The sequence below is a fragment of the Monodon monoceros genome, unplaced genomic scaffold (assembly GCF_005190385.1).
Source record: "Monodon monoceros isolate NGI ecotype Baffin Bay Population unplaced genomic scaffold, NGI_Narwhal_1 Super_Scaffold_1, whole genome shotgun sequence".
In the NCBI taxonomy this organism is placed as follows: domain Eukaryota; kingdom Metazoa; phylum Chordata; class Mammalia; order Artiodactyla; family Monodontidae; genus Monodon; species Monodon monoceros.
Window position 1 is genome coordinate 5,437,506 of NW_021703765.1, and position 20,971 is coordinate 5,458,476.

Below are 20,971 nucleotides of genomic sequence, written 5' to 3' on the forward strand. Positions count from 1 at the left end.
GCGCCGCCCCCCGCAGCCCGGATGCCGGCGCCCGGCCGGGGCCCCCGCGGGCCGCCGCTGACCATGCCTGGGCGCCGGGGGGCGCTGCGCGAGCCGGCCGCCTGCGGCTCCAGCCTGGGGGCGGCGCTGGCCCTGCTGCTGCTGCTGCTGCCCGCCGGCTGCCCCGTGCGGGCTCAGAACGACACGGAGCCCATCGTGCTGGAGGGCAAGTGCCTGGTGGTGTGCGACTCCAGCCCGTCGGCGGACGGCGCCGTCACCTCCTCCCTGGGCATCTCCGTGCGCTCCGGCAGCGCCAAGGTGGCCTTCTCCGCCACGCGGAGCACCAACCACGAGCCGTCCGAGATGAGCAACCGCACCATGACCATCTACTTCGACCAGGTCAGCCGGCCGGCCTGCCCCTCGCCTCCCGCCCGGGGTGGGGAGGGCGGGGGGCCTGGGGGGTCGCCGGCTTCCGGGACGTGGAGTTCCAGGCTCTCCCCTCCTCTCTGCCCTTTCTCCCTTCTCCAGCAAGCTCTCCTTTTCACACTGTAGCTCTTTTAGAACTAATCAGCTCAGTTGGCACTGGGGTGACTGAGAGTCCTGTAAAGCTAAGCGTCCCGGAGAGCCAAGAGAGCTGAAATAGATTTCCCGAAAGGACAGTGAACGTTTTGCTTTTCGCTGGGATGGGGGCCGTCCTTTGTGGTGGATGGCCTTCTGTCACCCCACTGGCCACTTGGGGACCGAGCGCATTTAAACTCTCCCCGCTCAGCCCGCGGGTTCTCCGAAGGTCTCAGCCAAGGCTCCGAAAATGTGTACCTACTGCTTATTTTGGAAAGGACTGGGGAGAGGATGCTTGTCTTCAGAAAAATAAGGGGGAGAGAGTGGGGGGAGGAAATAGCAGGTATAGTTATAGATAAACAAAACCAAACCGAGTGTGGTTATATGAATGCAATGTACGGTAAATACAATTATATACAACGTATCATAAGACGCATATCGATGTATATAAAGAAAACACAAAATGAAGAGCCATGACTTAAGTTGCTCCAGCCACTCAACTTCTCCCACTGGCTTCAAAGCAGAAGGGTCTGCATATGATCAGGCTTTGGCAACGCCTTCTCTGGGTTACTGCTGCCCAGGATTAGAGGTCTCCACCTTCCTCTAGTGTCCTCCCTCCCCACCTTGGTTTCTGTTGCTTTTTGGAAACAAACAGGAAACATTAGAGTGGTTTCCAAACTTTACCTCACCATTCCATTCCTTTTGCCAAAGTGCTTCCCACACAGGGAGCTCGGGCTTACTGAGCACACTTGATTGAGTTCCTTTCTCTCTGTTAACCAACTCGCATGCCCGAGTGGTGACACATCTGCACACAGCAAAGCCTCTTCCTAGGCCAGTGTCTTTATTTGCTTTAATCCTTGTTAAGGATTATGTACTTGAAATTTGGGGAGGGGTGTGTACGGGGCGTGTCTCTCTTTAATCTGTTTTTTTTCTTACGAGACATACATGTCTTTAATTTAATTATGTCCAACTAAAGCAGGCAGTGAATTCGTTTTCACAGCATTTTTACATCTGCCCTTTCATTAGGGTGTCAAAAAAAAACCTCTGTGACGTAGGCAGGCTAAGTAGTAGTAGGATTCTAATTTTATAGATGAGCAAACTGTGACAGGGCAGATTAAGCGATGCTTCTCTGGTTCCCCAGTTAGGGAGTAAGTGAAACTTGCTTTTCTGGGGCTGGTGGGTGTTCTTCCGTCTACAGCAAGGCCCTGAATTTACCAGTTTCCTGAATTAGAAATGGAGGTGCGAGAGTTGAGGCCGTTGAGTTGGGAGAAGCAGCGCTGAGAGCTCGGAGAGGGAAGGCTTTGTTCTTTTCTCAAGCCTTGTCAGGCAGACAGGAACACAGCCTCGGAGCCACATCCTGAAGCACATCGCCTTTAACGATAGAGCCCGAGTGTCTCTGAGCCCTGCAGTCGAGGGGCTGAAGTACTGCTTGGAGCTCCTTGAAGAAGCTGCTGTGGCGCAGTCCCCAGCCATCCCAGCAGTTGTCAGTGGCACCCTGCCCGTTGCTCTGGGAGCCGTGTGTGATCCATCTGTAATGAGTGTGTACAAAATAACAGCAAAGGGTATGAGGTTGAAATTTATTTTCTGAACAGATGACAGGGTCTCTAATCTAGGATTTTGTTGTTGCTGGCTGTTCATTTTAAAAGCTGAGGACACCAGGCGGGCCATTTTATTATTTTTATTGAGTTGTGCATGTGTGTGTGAGGAGGAATGGGGACAGGTCCAGACAGAGGGGCCATATTCCGCCTTGAATATCTGAAAGGGAATCTGTTCATGATGGGGGGGGGGGAACCCTCCACTCTCCAAGTTCTGCTTATGACATCCTGACAGTCTCATCCGTCTTTTACTTGAGAAATAGCACCTGGAGGGTCACGTGATTTTGTATCTCGTGGCTCATTTTGTCGTTATTCTCGCACCCTGCGGAGTTCCCACCGTTTGAGCTAAGGGTGTCCGAGCTGCCTTTCCACTCTCCCTTTAGTTGTCCAAGCTTATTTGCCTGACATCATAGCTCAGCTTAGAGAGCAGACACCTCACGTGGAGTAAAGTGAGGGGACATGGGCGCAGCCAGTGTTTATGGAGTGTGGTCTTTCACCCAGCAGCCTTTATTGAGCACCTACTGTGTGCTGCTGGTGGGGAGGGGCATGCCTGGGGCTGGGAAACAGAGAGGAAACCTCACACGGTCGGTCCGTTCTCTCCTAAAGCACACAAAGCTCGTCCCAAGCTTTATCTGACAGAAGTTATCTCACTGAGTTGGCCTCTTACGCCACAGCCCTTTCTCTGCCCATTCAGGACGGAGCTCTGTTTTGGTCCACGCTTCAGGTTCAAGTCCCCAGAATCCCACGGACCTCTGAACAGACTCAGTGTGTCTACCGAGCTGATCGTCTTCCCCTGCTTTCTCTCAGCCCTGCCCACAGCAGCCACAATTTGCATCCACGTTTCCAACGCATAAATAAAATATACTCTAAAGCCATCCTTTTGAATTACGATCCATTAGCATCCTTCGGAAATCAATTCCTTGGCAGGACGTTGCGCTCCGGGGCTGCTTCCTTCCTGGGGCGGCCTGGGCGCCCTGAGCAGGTGCTGCGGTGGTGCTTCAGCTCCTAAAGGGGCGGGTGGGGGTGATTTTGTGAGTCTGACTGAAACACACGCTGAGGAGGGGCTTGCTCTGTGTGTGCTGTATCCCCTCTTCTTTTCCAGGTCTTAGTAAATATTGGCAACCATTTCGATCTCGCCTCCAGTATATTTGTAGCCCCGAGAAAAGGGATTTATAGCTTCAGCTTCCACGTGGTCAAAGTGTACAACAGACAAACCATCCAGGTGGGTCGCTCTGACAGCTGGTCACTTTTGGCTGTGGGTGAATAGTCACACCGTCTGCGAGGCAGGGAGAACCAGGGCCGGGGGTCACGGGGGCCTGGACACCAGCTGAGTCCTCTGGGTCAGGACCCCGCATGGGTCCAGGTCCATGCCCAGGGTGGGGAGGAGGTGGGGGGGGGGAGATGAGAACAAGTGGATGGGATGGGGTCCATCGTGGTCGGCTGAGCTTTATCCTCTGCCTCGCAGGTCAGTTTAATGCAGAACGGCTACCCGGTGATCTCCGCCTTCGCAGGGGACCAGGACGTCACCAGAGAAGCTGCCAGCAATGGTGTCCTGCTGCTGATGGAAAGGGAGGACAAAGTCCACCTCAAACTGGAGAGGGGCAACCTCATGGGAGGCTGGAAGTACTCCACGTTCTCGGGCTTCTTGGTTTTCCCTCTATGAACGTAGAATCCCCGCCCCGCCCTGCCCCGCCAAGGATGGGGAAGTTGCCACCTGGACGCAGGAGTTCACCCTTCCTAACACCCCGAACTTGCCAGAACAGGACAGCTTGTTTCTAGCCTCCTTCGTCGGACTGTTGTGGTCGAAGCGTGAGCGCCTTCGGAACCTCCGGTGTTTTCTTTGAATGTTGACCATGCCTCTCTGCAACCTGACCTCTAATTAGTTTTAGATGACAGGGTCTGAAGGAGAAATGAAATGACGGATCTGAGCAATCTGTACCTGCGATTGGAAAGTCGATATGGGATGTTATCACTGGGACCACTGACTTCTCTTCTTTTGTTTGTACCTGGTACCGCTGCCCCCGGAATGGCCCGTAGGCTGCAGGCTGGGCTCACAGCGAGAGCCCTGCCAATCACCACCGCCCGACAGTCCTTGAAACGTGTTCTGTGTGTGTCTGTTCAGCCTTAAGAAAAAGAATGGCTTCGCTTTCATGCCGTTTTCCTCCCCACCCCGGGTGGATGGGAGGACGCGGAAGGGGGAAGGGAACATTGTGTTGAGAAGTGCTTTATCCAGAGAAGCAAATTTTGCGCCATTGGACTGCCAGTTTTGTTTTGTATTGTTTGTGTATGTGTGTGTGTGTGTGTGTGTGTGTGTGTGTGTGTGTGTTCTCCCCAAGCAACTACTTTCCTTCCCACACACAGCTCTCCGTCCACACCCCCGCTCTGATCTTTTGTGCTGGGGTGAGGAGAGAAAAATGTGTGTTGAATTCCTGGATGAGACCAAACAAGACAAAACAAAAAATAACTGTGTATTTTGTTTTGGAGGAGGCCAAACCAAACAAAAGGTACCTGTAGAGCAAAGTGAAAATGACAAACGGACATTTCTGCTTATTCTTTCAAAGAGATTCTCACAGAGGCACTTTTGGAACTAACAACCTGGATTTTTTTTTTTTTTTTTAATTCACATTCTGGAATACTTTAAGAGACTGATGTTCCTGGGTGGCCTGAATCATGTCAGATTGGCATGGAAGCTGTGATGACCAAGTCCCCGATCACATGGTTTCTTTGCTGAGCACACCTGGGTCTTCCAGGCAGCATGTTTTTGTTCATCTGGATCCACTTCTGGGTGAGCACACCGTGATCAGGCGCCTCAGAGTCAACGGGACCAACCAGTTCTTCCCCATCAGGATCCTCTTCTGACCCACCAAGGCCAGAGGGTGTTGACACTCCCCTGGGAGCGCCTGGTGGGAAGCCACCTGGAAATCGCAGTGGTTGAAGGTGTCGGCAGAGGTGCCCTAGAAGCAGTTTCCCAAATCCTTGTTGTTTGGCACCTTGTACAACAATATTATTAAAACACAGCTGAGAGTTGATGGGTGCAGGATTCGTACGCCAAGGAAATGGCACTGATCCCAAAGCAATCAAAGAAGAAACCTCAAACCGGATGTTAATTTGTCCTTTGTGTAACAATGTAGCCAAAATATTGATGATAAAAAGTCATAATTTAAGATGCAGAATAAATGGGTTTGATGTCTGACTTGGTTTCTCCCTCCACCTCTCCTCCCAACTCTCAAAATGTGTGTAAGGAAAGGCCAAGGATCAAGGGCGTGGGGAAATTAAACCCATACTGTTTACTCTTTAGAAAATACACAGAAAAGCACACAGCGACAGAGGCAGATCTAGCTTTGGGTCCAGATGTATATTGCACCCTTAAAAATCTATTTTTCACACAGAAAGATTTGGGGGGAGGTATTATGTGAAAAAGACAGCATTAAAAAGGTTTGATGGAGAGGCAATCTGCTTTTATCCCATTTAATCTTTGATGTAGTACAAGATCCAATCCAATATTTCAATCAGAGAGCACAGATATACAAGAGACTGACCTTTGATGATCGCATCAGGTGTTTCTAAGATGTGTGTGAGGATGGGTTTCATTTTCAAATAAGAAACGCAGTGGGGATTCTACACGTGGAAAAATATCGTTGGGCTACGGGTGTAAGTTTTACTGGCCTTAGGTACACAAGAGGATGCGGAATTTAATTTGAATCAAAATGCTGTTACATTTTGTAAGGGAAAAAAAGTATCAAAAATCATCAACCGAAAAGCATTTGGGATATTTTGGCTCTGTGAGTAGAAGACACACTCCCGGCAAGAGCATTATTTATTAATGCTGGTAACATACACAGCAGGATCATAGCTAAGCTTTTTCTCTATTCTATTGCCCTTAGCTATTTAATCCTCTTTCCCTCATTTCCTCAACCTTATGTTCAGTTTAAAACAAAGAGCAAACAGTCCTCAGTGAGAGACAGTATAGCACATCCGAGACTGAAAGGCGTATGAGAAGTTGTTATTTTTTATTGCTTACTAATTTGTAATAGACATTTCTTCGTAGTTATAAACGTATTACATATAGGTTGTCATTTGGGTATACTGTCTAATAATAAGTTACTAAATTGAGCTATCTAAAAATAAGTATGTTTCAGGAGTTGCTTTTATATTAGGAAGGAAAACTTTATCACTTTTCTTGTTTTCTTTTTTAAACGGATGCCAGAAACATTAGGAAGAAGCCAGGACATTAGTGTTTCTAAAGTTGTTGACCATCTGCTGCTGCTCCTGCCAAGGTTCTGCTTGGCTAAGGAACTTTGCGGGGCATGAAGCTCCTGTGTAAGGTCTATAAAAACATATAGGTCAGATCAAAATTTGAAATATATCTTTAATTGGAAAAAAAGGGACGTCTGTATTTGAAGCCCAATTTGAGCAGCCCCCATCTCTGAGCCGCAGTTTCCCCATCTGTAGAGTGAGGAAAACAGCCCTGCACCTTCTGCCCATCCCCCAAGGCTAATATGAGGATCACACAGAAATGTCAGGACTACAAGGAACCATGGTGGAAAAAGGTAGGGAGAGTGTTTCTTGTAAATCAGATTTTTCAACAGGCAATTTAAGAAAGAATATTTAAAATGAACACCCAACAGGACATTTTAATGTGAAAAGTAAATGTCCATATTCTCAAATAGACTTTTAAAATTACAGCACTGTACTGAAGTCTCATTTGATTTTTAGAAGCATATCAAAATCTACACATTTTCATATTAATTTAATTCTCAGTTAAGTGATTTGACTATCGTTTGTGGCTCAAGCCAACCTTTCTGTTCAAATATGTAACCGACATTTTATAAAAATGTATAATTAACATTTGAACACAAGTAAAAGATGAGGTTCCAATATTACGACATCATAACAGTGAGTTGCTCTAGTTGATAAATGTTAATGCTACTAAACTGTAAATGCTTTGAAAACAATACTATTTTTTAACTTAAAATATATTCTAATGTGAAACACAATCCTGATGATTCAACTCTAGGTCCTGAGAAACTGTTTAGCACCTGTAATTCCTGAGCCTTTATTTGCATCCTTATATTTCTGATTTATGGATTCATGTATAATGAAATTCTTTACATTTTCAAAGGTTATGCTTTACTGTGGCTGCCCAGAGCAAAGCTGATAAAAACCTGTTGAATATTAGAACGAAAACTCATGGAATCCTATAGAGATTACATAGATTTACTTATTTGGAAAAAATATTTCAAGCTAAATCTAGTTATTTCATGCATCAGAAGAGTTAGAAAAGTTACACAAAGCAAACCAAAACTTTTACTGAATACTTAATTTTGTATGTACTATCTCCTTGACATCTTATAAAGGAAATTGTTATCAATTCACATTCATACTAACTATTACATATATACGGTTTGCCTGTAAATACATGCACATATGCACCGGATTTTTAGCATAATGATAAAAATAAAATACATACACTGGCTACATTCTCCTGGAATCTAGAAATATGTGAGAGGAAAAATTGATGAATCACTTTATACGAGCAAAACAAAAGCATGGGTTGCTTCAGCATGCCTCATATATGGCACAGGAACAAAGAATCGTCTAGCAATTTGTGACCCTATAATTTTGCAGTCTTTTATAAGGAAATTAATATTGCAGTAAGAATGTTGCTGTAAATAAGTAGTTAATGTTTATATTTCTACAGAATAGAAAGCATATAACAATCTACCGTATAGATACACTTGAATGAAAGTCTCTGTTACATTATATTTAAGATGGTGTAAATAAATGATGGAACTCATAGAAGCAGGTTACATTGAATCACTTTAAACGGTTTACTGTGTACTCTGTAAAAACACTTATAAGAAATGTAAAACTAGATGAACCATGCAACTACAGTGAGTTATTACCCTTCTGCCTCGCTTGTGTAGTTCACTTGTCATTGGGACTCTATTTCTAAAGCTGGCGCTTGGCTACTACAGTGGGATATTACAAACATTTTTTTTTTTTTTTTTTTTTTTTTTGGGGTACGCGGGCCTCTCACTGCTGTGGCCTCTCCCGTTGCGGAGCACAGGCTCCAGACGCGCAGGCTCAGCGGCCATGGCTCACGGGCCCAGCCGCTCCGCGGCACGTGGGATCTTCCCGGACCGGGGCACGAACCCGTGTCCCCTGCATCGGCAGGTGGACTCTCAACCACTGCGCCACCAGGGAAGCCCCTACAAACATTTTGAAAATTTAAGATCAGAGGCTATAAATTCTTGTGAGGTTCTTAAAGTTAATTTTCTTGGCATTTAAGGAGCAAGCACACCAAATATACTGAAGTGAGTTAAACAACAATTTCCATTTTGGTTTTACGGTTTTAGATATTTTGTGCTCTGATTTTTATTTATTTTTTGAACGATACACTGTGAAGACGTTAACTGATGATGGCCACGTTCCTCTGTCAAATCTGTTTATGTATTTGCCTAGATTTTTAAAACATAATTTTTGCAGATCGATTCACCAAAAAGTATGTTTATTGCTCTTGTGGATGGAGGTCTACGATTAATTCACGTTTAGATATTTTAAAAGTGTGTATGTTACACAGCTGTCCATGGTGTGATTGGTCAGATTCAGCCTTCACTCACCCCCTGAAAAACGAAAAAAAAAAGTCTTCTCAAAGTTCCTTTAAAGTAGACCCAATGAATATGAACTTAAAAAAAAAAAAAATGGCATGTGTGTGTCTGTATAATAACATTATACCAGAACATGAATTCTAAGTAAATGAGCTTTCCTTCCATTCCCAAACCCAGTAGGGTAACTTGAAATGTGTAAGGGCAAAAGCCATGAGGTTTTAATAGGAGCTCTGTTTTATCTTCCTAAGCAGATTTTGCTGTGGATTTCCATCACCAGAATCACTTCAGTGTCTATAGCGTCATAAATCATCATCTCATCAGCTCACCCACATACGCTCTTTGTGTAGCGTAAATGAGCTCCTTGACGACTTAATTTGGAAAAGAAATCTTCATTCCCTCTTCTGAACGCCTACGGCAAGACTCCCCAGGGTTAGAATGCCGCTTTGCCCTGGAGCTCTCCTAACAGGATGGAAGCTACTTATTAATGAGCCATTCCAGTCTTGAGACCTGACTAGCATTGCCTTTAACTTGGATTAGTGTTTCTTCACATTCCAGGAATGCTGATTTCTTTTTTAAAATTCATTTTAGGTGGCAAAAAAAAATTCTTTGTGTTGAATGTTAGCATACATTGGAATGTGGAACTCTGGGTATTTTGCCTAAGTATCACTTTATTCATTTGAAAATACTTATATCAATCTCTTATACTTTCAAAGTCCTGTGGGATATATAGCACCCTAATGTTTCCTTGGCTTTGTATTATAAAAGAGCATTTATTGTGATTCTGGTTCATTGTTATTATAAAACTGACTCAAGAATAATGTCTAAAGTGTAACTAAATTAACCGAAAAAGATTGGCAAATTCTCCTTATTACTAAAATTCCTCATTTGCCTTATTTTTACATGGATCTTAAAGATTCCTACCAGCTTAAAATTAACATTTATCTTTGAATTTCTAACTCCTTTTTTTCCCCACAATCATGTAACTATTAGATCATAAATAGTATAGTTCCAGAGAGAAGTTTATCACTGAACAACAAATTTAGGACGTGACCATGGGATACCGTCTTTTTTCACATTGCTGAGCATCATGTCGAGATGTCATATAGTTTTATTCTGGAATTGTCAATGGTTAGTGGGAAGAGCAATTATATTACTTATAAAAAATGATCTATTCTTTTGGGAACAGGGTGTAGATATTTCCTTTTCATTCCAAAACATTTGCAGATTGCTGCCTAGGGGCCAGTGCGTTTAGGGATAATGATAGAAAAATAAAGACATAGTCGGTGTATGCCAAGAGCTTATAGTCCTTGTTGGAAATGGTGTTCAAAAGTAGCCTGGAGGAGAGCCAGTTAAACTGCTGGTGACGGCGCGTCTGAGGTGGGTGTGGGAGGAAACTTAGAGATGTGAATGCATATTTACTAAAGTTAATAATGTAATTTACATTTTTCACATAGGAAGCAGAGGATGTGAGCTTGGCATTGGCAGTGAATACTGAGCATCAGTTGATCTCCCAATTAAAAGGTCCCCCCATCACCTCTCCTCCCTTGGTGAACATGGTTGGATATTTGACAGACCAATGGCAGTCTAGTACTCATGAACTAATCGTGGAGGTATGAAAGTGACACAGGGCCAGATGCAGGGAATTTCCATTGTTTTAACACATTCAGTGAAGATTATATTATCACAGCCCTTTTTACAGTTGTATTTCTGCTTTCCTCATGTGGTGAATTTCTTGGGAGAGCAGAAGTCATGCTAAGATTACTCAAATCCTCGGAAGACAGGGATTAAGCAGGATACAAGCAAGGCATGATGTTTAGTCTCTCTTAAACAGACTAGATGGGCCACCTCGCCCTTCAGCATGTTTTATAAGATATTAACTTAAGGAATAAAGGTCTAGCTTAATAAGAAACAAAAGATAAACACAAGACCAAATGGCTCTGGTAGCAAACATGAATTCTCTATGTTTTACTTCTACAAACACACACATACGTATGTTCCTGTGTGTGTGAACTTTGAAATAAATAAATATTTATAGTCCAAGCTTACCCACTGTCAAAATGCCTTCCGGGTGTCTCTAGTTATGTCATCAGTGAAAACTCACTTTCATATAAGAGGAAGGCGATGGACCAAGGTACCTTTGTCTGGGTACATAGAGTCACTTCTACTAACTTCTTACTTCAATAATTTGGTCTATCTATCATATTTCATTTCTTGTATTCAATCACCGGAATATATTTCACCAGAAGGTAGACATTACATCTGGTCTCCCTGACAGACAGAGATTGAGAACTGTTGAGAATAATTAAGCCATCTGGTGCTATAAATCCAACAGAAAGTTATGATCAATGGATCATGGCCTAATCTGCTTTTCATCCATTGCATCTAAATTACCTTGGCACAAAAGGATGAGGGAGCTGGATTTTTAAAGAAAATGGCCACATCTCCCCAGTCATTAGCCGGCAAAAGCACGCGTGCGTCAGACTGCGATAATTAGAGAAGGCTTCTTCTCCCCTAAGGCCGATTGCTTTTGATGCTTCATTTTTCCTTTTTTAAAAATGTCTCAGAATGTACTGCACCAAACAGCGAATGGCACGCAACTTTTACTTCAAGATTCTTACCTATTCCTGAGTATGTTCATGAGAAGAAATTATTACTAATATAAACTTTTTATCTCAATGGAGAATTGAAATGAACCTAAATTAATTTTGCTATATCTTCTTGCAGAATCGCAGAAACATTTGTTCCAGGAAAAACTCCCCAATAGATGGTGCTGCTGTGATTTAAACCATTGCATAATTAGTATGCAAAAAAGCTCCAGAGAGAGGCCTCTGGGAATTCCCTTACATCAAGTTATAGAAAGACACAAAATGTGGCTTTATTTTTGCTAAATGCACATTGACTTAATGGTATAATCTGAAAACTTCAGAAAGATGTCTCGGTGTTTTGAGGTCAAGAAATTACTTCTTGGGTCCAATATTCCTATCTCAAATATTTTTTGAAACATACCACAACAAAACTGAGTGATGCAAGAGGATGAGCTGAATGGCCTTCCAAATTTCTTTCCCCATCATGCTTCAAGGGTCTGTTAGTTAAATAAATAATATGAGGATTACAATACAAATGAAAAAAATGGAGTCCTTTTATATTTAAGGGAAAAAAATTGCAGATGCAGGAATTGTATCGGCAGAATGATGCTGCCACTGTTGTTAATGGCCATGCTTAACACACTCACCCTTGTCACAGAAACAGAAATATAGATCAACGGAACAGGACAGAAAGCCCAGAGATAAGCCCATGCACCTATGGTCACCTTATCTTTGATAAAGGAGGCAAGGATATACAATGGAGAAAAGACAGCCTCTTCAATAGTGGCACTGGGAAAACTGGACAGCTACATGTTAAAGAATGAAATTAGAACACTCCCTAACACCATGCACAGAAATAAACTCAAAATAGATTAAAGGCCTAAATGTAAGGCCAGACATTATAAAACTCTTAGATGAAAACATAGGCAGAACACTCTATGACATAAATCACAGCAAGATCCTTTTTGACCCACCTCCTGGAGAAACGGAAATAAAAACAAAAGTAAACAAATGGGACCTAATGAAACTTCAAAGCTTTTGCGCAGCAAAGGAAATCATAAACAAGAGGGAAAGACAACCCTCAGAATGGGAGAAAATATTTGCAAACGAAGCAACTGACAAAGGATTGATCTCCAAAATATACAAGCAGCTCATGCAGCTCAATAACAAAAAACAAACAACCCAATCCAAAAATGGGCAGAAGACCTAAATAGACATTTCTCCAAAGAAGACATACAGATTGCCAACAAACACATGAAACATCAACATCACTAATCATTAGAGAAATGCAAATCAAAACTACAATGAGGTAGCCCCTCACACCAGTCAGAATGGCCGTCATCAAAAAATCTACAAACAATAAATGCTGGAGAGGGTGTGGGAAAAGGGAACCTTCTTGCACTGTTGGTGGGAATGTAAATTGATACAGCCACTATGGAGAACAGTATGGAGGTTCCTTAAAAAAATAAAAATAGAACTACCATACAACCCAGCAATCCCACTACTGGTCATATACCCTGAGAAAACCGTAATTCAAAAAGAGTCACGTACCACAATGTTCCTTGCAGCACTATTTACAATAGCCAGGACATGGAAGCCACCTAAGTGCCCATCGACAGATGAATGCGTAAAGAAGATGTGGCACATATATCCGATGGGATACTACTCAGCCATAAAAAGAAACGAAATTGGGTTATTTGTAGTGAGGTGGATGGACCTAGAGTCTGTCATACAGAATGAAGTAAATCAAAAAGCGAAAAACAAATACCGTGTGCTAACACATATACATGGAATCTAAAAAAAAAAACAAAAAACAATGGTTCTGAAGAACCTAGGGGCAGGACAGGAAAAAAGACGCAGACCTAGGGAATGGACTTGAGGACACGTGGAGGGGGAAGGGTAAGCTGGGACAAAGTGAGAGAGTGGCATTGACATATATACACTACCAAATGTAAAATAGATAGCTAGTAGGAAGCAGCCGCATAGCACAGGGAGATCAGCTGGGTGCTTTGTGACCACCTAGAGGGGTGGGATAGGGAGGGTGGGAGGGAGACACAAGAGGGAGGGGATATGGGGATATATGTATAGGTATAGCTGATTCACTTTGTGATACAGCAAAAACTAACACACCATTGTAAGGCAATTATACTCCAATAAAGATGTTTAAAAAAATATGCTAACTCTTTGCACATGGGAGACACTGTGTTGAGTGCTTTACGGTTATCTTTCCATTTCTTTATCATGATAACCCTACAAAGTAGACACTCTCATTATTATCATTTTACAGAGGATAAGAATAACATTTAAAGCAATTAAATGATGTGGTCAAGGTCTCATAGCAAATGAATCTCAGAGGTAGGATTCCAATCTTGGACTTTCTAAGTTCAGAACCAATTCTCTAAACTATGATTTTATACTGCATCTCAGAACGAGAGCTAAAGTGCGAAAATCATTTTGTTACATAAGACATCTATGTACGCCGTGATTAATCACAAGTGTTTGCATCACAGTTATTTCAGTAAAATACATTGTTTTTTTTAAAAAAAGACAATTTAGCTTTGCACCCTGCAAACATAAAAATTGGTTTATTGTAATCGTAAGAGAAATATTGCAACAGCTGCTGTAAATTGATTCTCATATCAGAAACGCCAACGTTTGGGCTCTTGTGAAGTTTAGTCATCATTCCCAGGCAGAAAATGATAATGGAAACTTTTCTTTCCTTTTTCTTGCCAGAACTCCTTGTGAACATGAATGCAAAATACTCAAACATATAAATACAAATAGCTCATTTTCCCAACAAGACTGCATATTTTATAAAGGACACAGGTCACTCTCTCTTAGGAATTCTAGAGTCAAAACTGAGACATCAAGCACAAGAAGAAAATAAGCTATGCTCGTACTGAGCTACTTGCCCTAAAGCTGTTCATGGGGGTTTAAGCTTAACCTCTGGGTGGAGAAATCTCCTAGAGGCTGGAGTCAGGGAGTTCCTTAAGAGATTAGATCTCTTGCCTGGAAAGCACACTTAGCAAAATTAAAACTAATTAAACAAAATTAAAGGGGGATTTTTCGAGATGGTAAGTCATTTGGTTGCATTAAATGTATTTGCTATGTTCTAACCAGAGGAAATATATTTTGAAGTTAGATAATAAAGAGACAAAAGTTGTCTCCAAATGTTTTTCTGAGAATATTACTTTTATTTTTTGTTACCTCTCATTATGTCTTTTTTACAAAACATGTTAACTTAAAGATTGTGGACATAGAAAAAGCTTACATTTGGTACTATTACATCTAAATTTACTACTAAAACTTTTTACTAATACATATTTTCATAATATTTTAAAGAGGATAAAGAGTTTTTACTTTTTTGTGTTTGTTTCCTGAATGCACTTTTTGTAAAAAACAAAACGAACAAAAGTGTCACATTCCTATTCAAAATGGTAAGGCAAAATTTACCTTTAACAACTTTTTACTTGTTTAAAATAAGAGCCTTGGTCGTAGTGGGTAATTATGTGTGTATATTCAGAAGTGGTACCTATTTGTGTAACAGTATTTGTCTGGGTTCTTGGTTTGGCTCTACTACCAGGCAGAAAGCCTTAAAAAGACCCTTCATTACTTCGTACAACTAAAAATAAGGTAGATTAGCCAAAAGAATAACGATTACGTATAAGGAGGTTTTATAGTACCTTTCAGTGAGATAAGGTATTTAAGTGTAATTTCAAATTAACATAAGATAAATTTAGATTTTGATAACTTAAGGTTGTTTCATCAGAGATATTGATAATTCTCTATTGATTACTTGCGATGGTTTAGTTCAAATTACATGTTATGGAGTTAAGCTTACTGGCCTGGGAGATAATCAGTGTTACTTCATAGCAGTGTTACTGTGAAGAGCGTGTAGCTGTGGTTTATTGATAGTATTTTGGCAGTAGAGAGGTTTATCCTGCCAGCCCTGGTGGTTATGCCTTTAGGTAGAAAACAAGAGTTCCTATAACACCCTAGTACATGATGCATCTTGTCAGGTTTTAGCCACAAAAGGTGATGGGGCAGGGCCGCTACGTTCACGTCCTCTAGCAGCTGTGACATTTTCCTTCTTGTATATTTTGAGAAAGTGCATCATATTTTCACTGCACTAGCTTTCCCTCCAAGAATATATGTATTAGAATTAAAATAACACTTGTTCATTAGACTCAAATATATGGAAAATATATCCGGGCATATAGATTGTGATAATGATGGTATGGAGATTTAACTGTACACATGAATAGCATGGATGAATAGATAGATGGATAGATTAATAATAGATAAAAGATAGATGAAAAGATAGATACTTTAAATATATAGTTGTTTGAAAGTGACACAGACTCTCTCTCGATGGAACTTTAGGCAGGCTCTCTGAGCCCTCTTTTAAACTTGGTCTTGACCTTGGGCCTTGTCCTCAAGCCAGCCTAGCCCACTTGTAGCACGAATCCCGCTAAGTCCCTTTAAAAAGAGCACCTGACCCGTCGAGCGCTCCCAGGCGTCGGGCGCCCTGGATGGCGATGTGCTGAAGCAGGATTTTTATTCCTAAGATTCTGAGTATACTCTCAAGGCTGCATTAGAGTCTCAGGTCTGCTGTTGGGGAAGAATCTTCCTGGGTGGAAGTCTTGGCTATTTAGAGCGGAGATTTTCCCTCTGACTCTTGAGGGGGAAATTCCTGCCTCTTGTGAAGACTCTGATTTAGCAGCCGGGTTACAGGAGTCCCAGCCTTCTGTTCAGAGGGCACAGGGGCTGGGTTAGAGTCCCGGGCGTCTTTGTTTGCCAAGTACCCTTAGTTAAGAACAGGGGAGCTTCTTAGTTGACTGAAACCCCTACTGAAAATCCTGTCTGCAATGCTTCTGAGATCTCATTTCCAATTCTTCCTGACATATGCTCCACCCCTAGACACAAATTCTGTCAGCTCCCTTTCTTATTGGCATGATTTTATTAAGGTTAAGTTGGAACTTCATTGGCTTCTCTGGGAAACAAATCTCCCCAAACAGGCTGCTCTCAGACCTCTCCCTTCTTATCACCTCTGCCCTTCCTTCCCTCTTTCACCACCTTTGATGTTCCCTTCAGCTCCCATGACTCCTTTGATATGGGAAGGGTCTCAAGTCCTCACCTCCTCCATCCCTTTGTGCCCCCCCCCCCGCCAGATTCTCCCTGCCCACTTTAGCCCCCAACTCCCCATGGTCACATGAACTTTGGACACACTGCCCCCTCCTCCAGCAGGAATGCTCAGGGAACTCGGGACCCCCAAAGCCACTACCTGTCAGGGCAAATGAAAATCTTAAAAGTTTCCTCCACAAATATTGATAAAAGCCTGAGCCCTCACACTGAGCAGGTAAACTTACTTGTGCCATCTGCCGGATACACAATTCAAATGAGAATATAAAGTACAGCAAAAACAAGAGTCAACTATTTTATATAAGCCGGTGTGTTTTGTATGACTGTTACTTGACTCATGACTAAAATTTTAAAATGAAAGCTATAAAGTCTCTTTTTGCATCTGAATGTTTGTATATGATTATGTATGTATATATGCATATAACGTACTACATATGTGACATTTTTCTGCATCTGATAATATTTCCAAATTAATTCATAAAATCCTATAAAGGAACTCTGTTCAAATTGGCTTAGAGATAAAATAGGCCTTATATAAATTAAATAGTCCCAACATTCCCAGATACACAGAAACTAACCCAAATGTTTTTTTAAGTTCACATCATTTGAGTGAATTGTTGATAAATAAGACTAGTTTCGCAATATTGGTTTAATAAAAATGAGTATGTCTTCTGAGTTATCAGAGTTAAAGATAATATGAGCATAAACTTTTTCTACTTGGGATTATTAGTGAAATAATGTAATATTATATCTATTAGATATTTAAGATTAAATAAATTACAAATTCAACCTAAGAACAAATATACCAATAAAGATACAGAAGAAATGAATCACTTCATGCATATCAAGTATGGAAGTAAAACAAAACACCCATGTATTTAACTTCTCTTAGGGTTTTTTGTTTTTGTTCTTGTTTCTTTTGTTGTTGTTGTTTTTTTCTCATGGGATACTTGCCTAATGGGCATGAATGTGCATGTGCTATAAAAATAGTTAACAGGGAAATAACTTGAGGTGATGGCTAGCTTTGTTTGTTATAATACGTCTGCCTGAAAATAGTTTTCAACATCTTTTTGGCAATTTGTAACCTCAGAGTTATGCTAAGTTAAGTAATAGATATTAATAATTTCTAAGTTAAATAACCTACTGAAACATTAATTTTTTTAATTTTTAAATATTTTTCAGTCTTTTTGCAGATTATATTTCTTTACAAGTTGAAACATTAATTATTAAACCTAAATTTAAGTTTTTACACTTTTGGTTTCTTATTTCATATGGTGTAGAGAGGCTAAATATATTCAAGTCTGCTAATAAACATGTTCTTTTGTCACACTGGAAATTAAAGAGGAATAAAATTTGCTAGTCTGCTACAGAAGGCTGGTATGTGACAGACAATTCCCAACTGATTACTTCCTAGTTTTTTTCTGTAAAAAAGGAAACGTTACGGCCGGTTAAAAATACAATCGATATAAGAAAATAAAACTACTGGAAATAATAAAGGTGAAGGGAAACGACATTGTCTACAAAACATGCATAGTATGTAGGATGTGTTTTTGTTACGGGAAAAGGAGTAATTTTGTTCTACAGTAAAAAGGAGAAAATAAAGGACAAAAACTGCAAATATATGAAGAGCTATAGGTAGTCTGAGAAAAAGGAATCTTGGAAAAGGAATCATATCTTGTGAGATCAAAACTGGATAAGATTGAATGGATTTATTTATAAGGTTTTTTAGGGGCTTTAGTATTAATAGTACATAAATGCAAAACTAAAATATGTTTTTTTTTCTCTTAGAACAACAAATGTTCTTTGATTATCGGTCTGCTCTTGATAAGAGATTGTAAAAGTTAGTTTTTGTTTACCTTTTTAAGTAATCCTTCAACACAGAGATTCTGTCTTATCAGAATAACTTCCTCTGCTTTACGTTGACTTCGTTATTTAAGAGAACCGAGTCTTCTCATCTATTTTTAAATGAGTGAAGTTTTTGTTTTGTCTTGTTTTTTATGATTACATTACTCCTCCTGTTTACTTTGGAATTATTTTATTGTTACTTTGGTTAAGTAGGCAGCCAAGTAGTTTTCAGTGACCTAGGATCTTATCTATTCAAATGTTCAAACCTTTTGACAAGTTCGATATTTTGCCTTCCCCCCCAAATCAAATCCTAAATGAACTCTTCTTGATCTCAAACTGACTTTGAGATTTCCCAGAGGGCCCCTGGAAAATCTCAGATTTGCCTTTTCATCTTGCAAAAGGAGTAACTACATTTATTTGCTATGTTCAATTGCATGAAAATCATTGTCAAATAAGAAGAGATGCTTAACATTTTCAGGGGTAAATGTTATTAATGTAAATATTTCAAAAACTATATGAAGTTCATAGACATTTGTCTATACTCCTGCTCTCTGTGGTATGTCCTGGTATAGTGTTATCAGTCACAATTCCAGTTATTATTTTAAAATGTTTTAAGCCGCAGAAATAACCACATTTCCTTGTCAAATGAATTCTCGTCAGATCATCAACCATAGACATTCAAAGTCTTTGTCATCCACAGATACGTTTTTTGTTTCTGTTTTTGTTTTTTTACTCTGATTCTTCTCCAAAGGTGTTTGCAATTAGCTACAGAGTGCTTTGTCTTCAATGAAAAGGGACTGTTTCAGAAACCCATGGAGAGGATTATGACAGATACTCTGGGGTACAGACTTTTGATGGCTTTGCTTCAATAAATCTGAAACCATATTACAGACTGAATAAGGACTTCCAGAACTCATGTGGAGAAGCTGACAAGTTCATAAAACTGCTAAGCCAAGAGGAAGCAGAGCAAAGATTAATTACATGGGACTGAATGAACTGATGAAGAACGATAATGATTTTACAGCTTTTGTTTGGAACAGCGCTGGTTCTTCAATGTTCTATTTTCTGGATATAAGGAGCCCTTTTCTCCTTTCTCTTAAGCTATCTACAACTCTTGACAATTTAGTAGATTATACTTTTGTATACAGGAATGAAATGTTGATCTTTTTCTTCCTGCTTGATCCCTCCAGAATTTGAGTGTTCTAATTTTCATGGCAATATAAATATTTCCATAATTTCAATGAGTCTGTTCTCCTTATAACAGGACATAGTTGGAAAAATTGGGGTCTTAGCCAAGGCTTGGAATGAACGGTTATATTTGAGGATGATGTGCATAGAATCAGCTATGGCCAGACAGCTTTGAGGAACTCCAGTTAACTTTATGGAGCCAGTGCTTAAAAAGCCCCCTTGGAAAAAACATCCTGGCACCTGGATTATAGGGTTCCCAACTTTATAAGTGACTAAGGAAGGTCACTTCCTGGCAGGCCCAGGAAACTTAGGCTATCTTGGGGACCTCAAGAAGAGAGAGAGGAATTCACCTAAATCTATAAGTACCGCAGATGAAGTCAGATGGTGAGGTCTTGTGTAGGTGTTCTAGCCAAGAGAGGCTTTGTAAAGTCTAATCTGTGATTCCTTGTGAAAAGTGCCAGCAAAGTAAACTTAAAAATCCTATGAGGTCAGTTACCATTCTTGCTGCACTTATGTAAAAAATCAGGCCAAATTTAATGATGCCAGATTTATTTTGTTAACTTTGGTTATCTTTGGCCAAAAAGAGAGATGACTGCAGAGGACAGAGGAAGGACTTGGTGACCAACGATGAGAGGTTTTGGATTTGGATGACAAGCAAAATAATGGTACCTGTGACAGGATCAGGGAAATCAGGAATGTAGTGTGATTCATACCACCATAAAATTTATTCTTTTTAATGAAAATCTACTGTACTTCTGATTTAGTTAAGCTCCGATTTGTAAAAGAGGCATCTCTAAAAGGTGGCAAATTCATTTATAGTGTAACTTAGGGGGAGTCAAGGATGGGATACTTTATCTGTGTTTTTCTCCATGAAGCACTCCAAATGAACAAATTTCATCTGTCAAGACTGGTTACTTTTAAATTAATGGGTACGTTTAGTGGGTTTTGTTATTTTGCATCTAACGAATCAGTTCTTTAGATCCAAATGTAAAACTGAATCTGTTGCAATGATTTAATATTCCTTGTCACATCTAATTTGATGCTTGATTCACTGATGCATGGTACTGATTGTGATCCTCAGTCTTGGAACTAGAGAATGATAAAATGTCATGCAATATATTATACTTAGGACACATATGGAGAATATAGTTAATTTCCAACATTAAAATGTTTTTTATGTCTTAACTGTAATAGTCATGCCTGTAGTTTTCCTCCATGTTTTTCAGATTCTAAAGCTGCTTCAGACTCTACCCCAAAGGTGTTACAACAAAAGCAGAGTGTTAACTAGGAGATTTGTTTTATTGGCTTTTATATTAAAATTCTGTCACTCAGAAGCTGATTAATATCACTAATGAAAATGACTAGCATTGAATGAAATCTTACCATGTACCAGGTGCCATTCTAAGTGTTTAAGTCATATTACATCTTGTTATGAGCCAAGTACTATCACTTTCTGGAATCTATTGCA

The 20,971-nt window shown here is 40.5% G+C and overlaps 1 protein-coding gene across 1 annotated transcript; it reads left to right on the forward strand.

Annotated features, from left to right (window-relative positions):
• Positions 1-21: 21 nt before the first annotated feature.
• CBLN2 (cerebellin 2 precursor) lies at positions 22-5,307 on the forward strand. The gene is made up of 3 exons (XM_029227923.1): positions 22-378; positions 3,235-3,354; positions 3,598-5,307. Exons 1-3 carry the CDS (start codon positions 22-24, stop codon positions 3,793-3,795), a joined length of 675 nt encoding a protein of 224 aa, XP_029083756.1. The 3' UTR covers positions 3,796-5,307.
• The last annotated feature ends 15,664 nt before the right edge of the window (positions 5,308-20,971 follow it).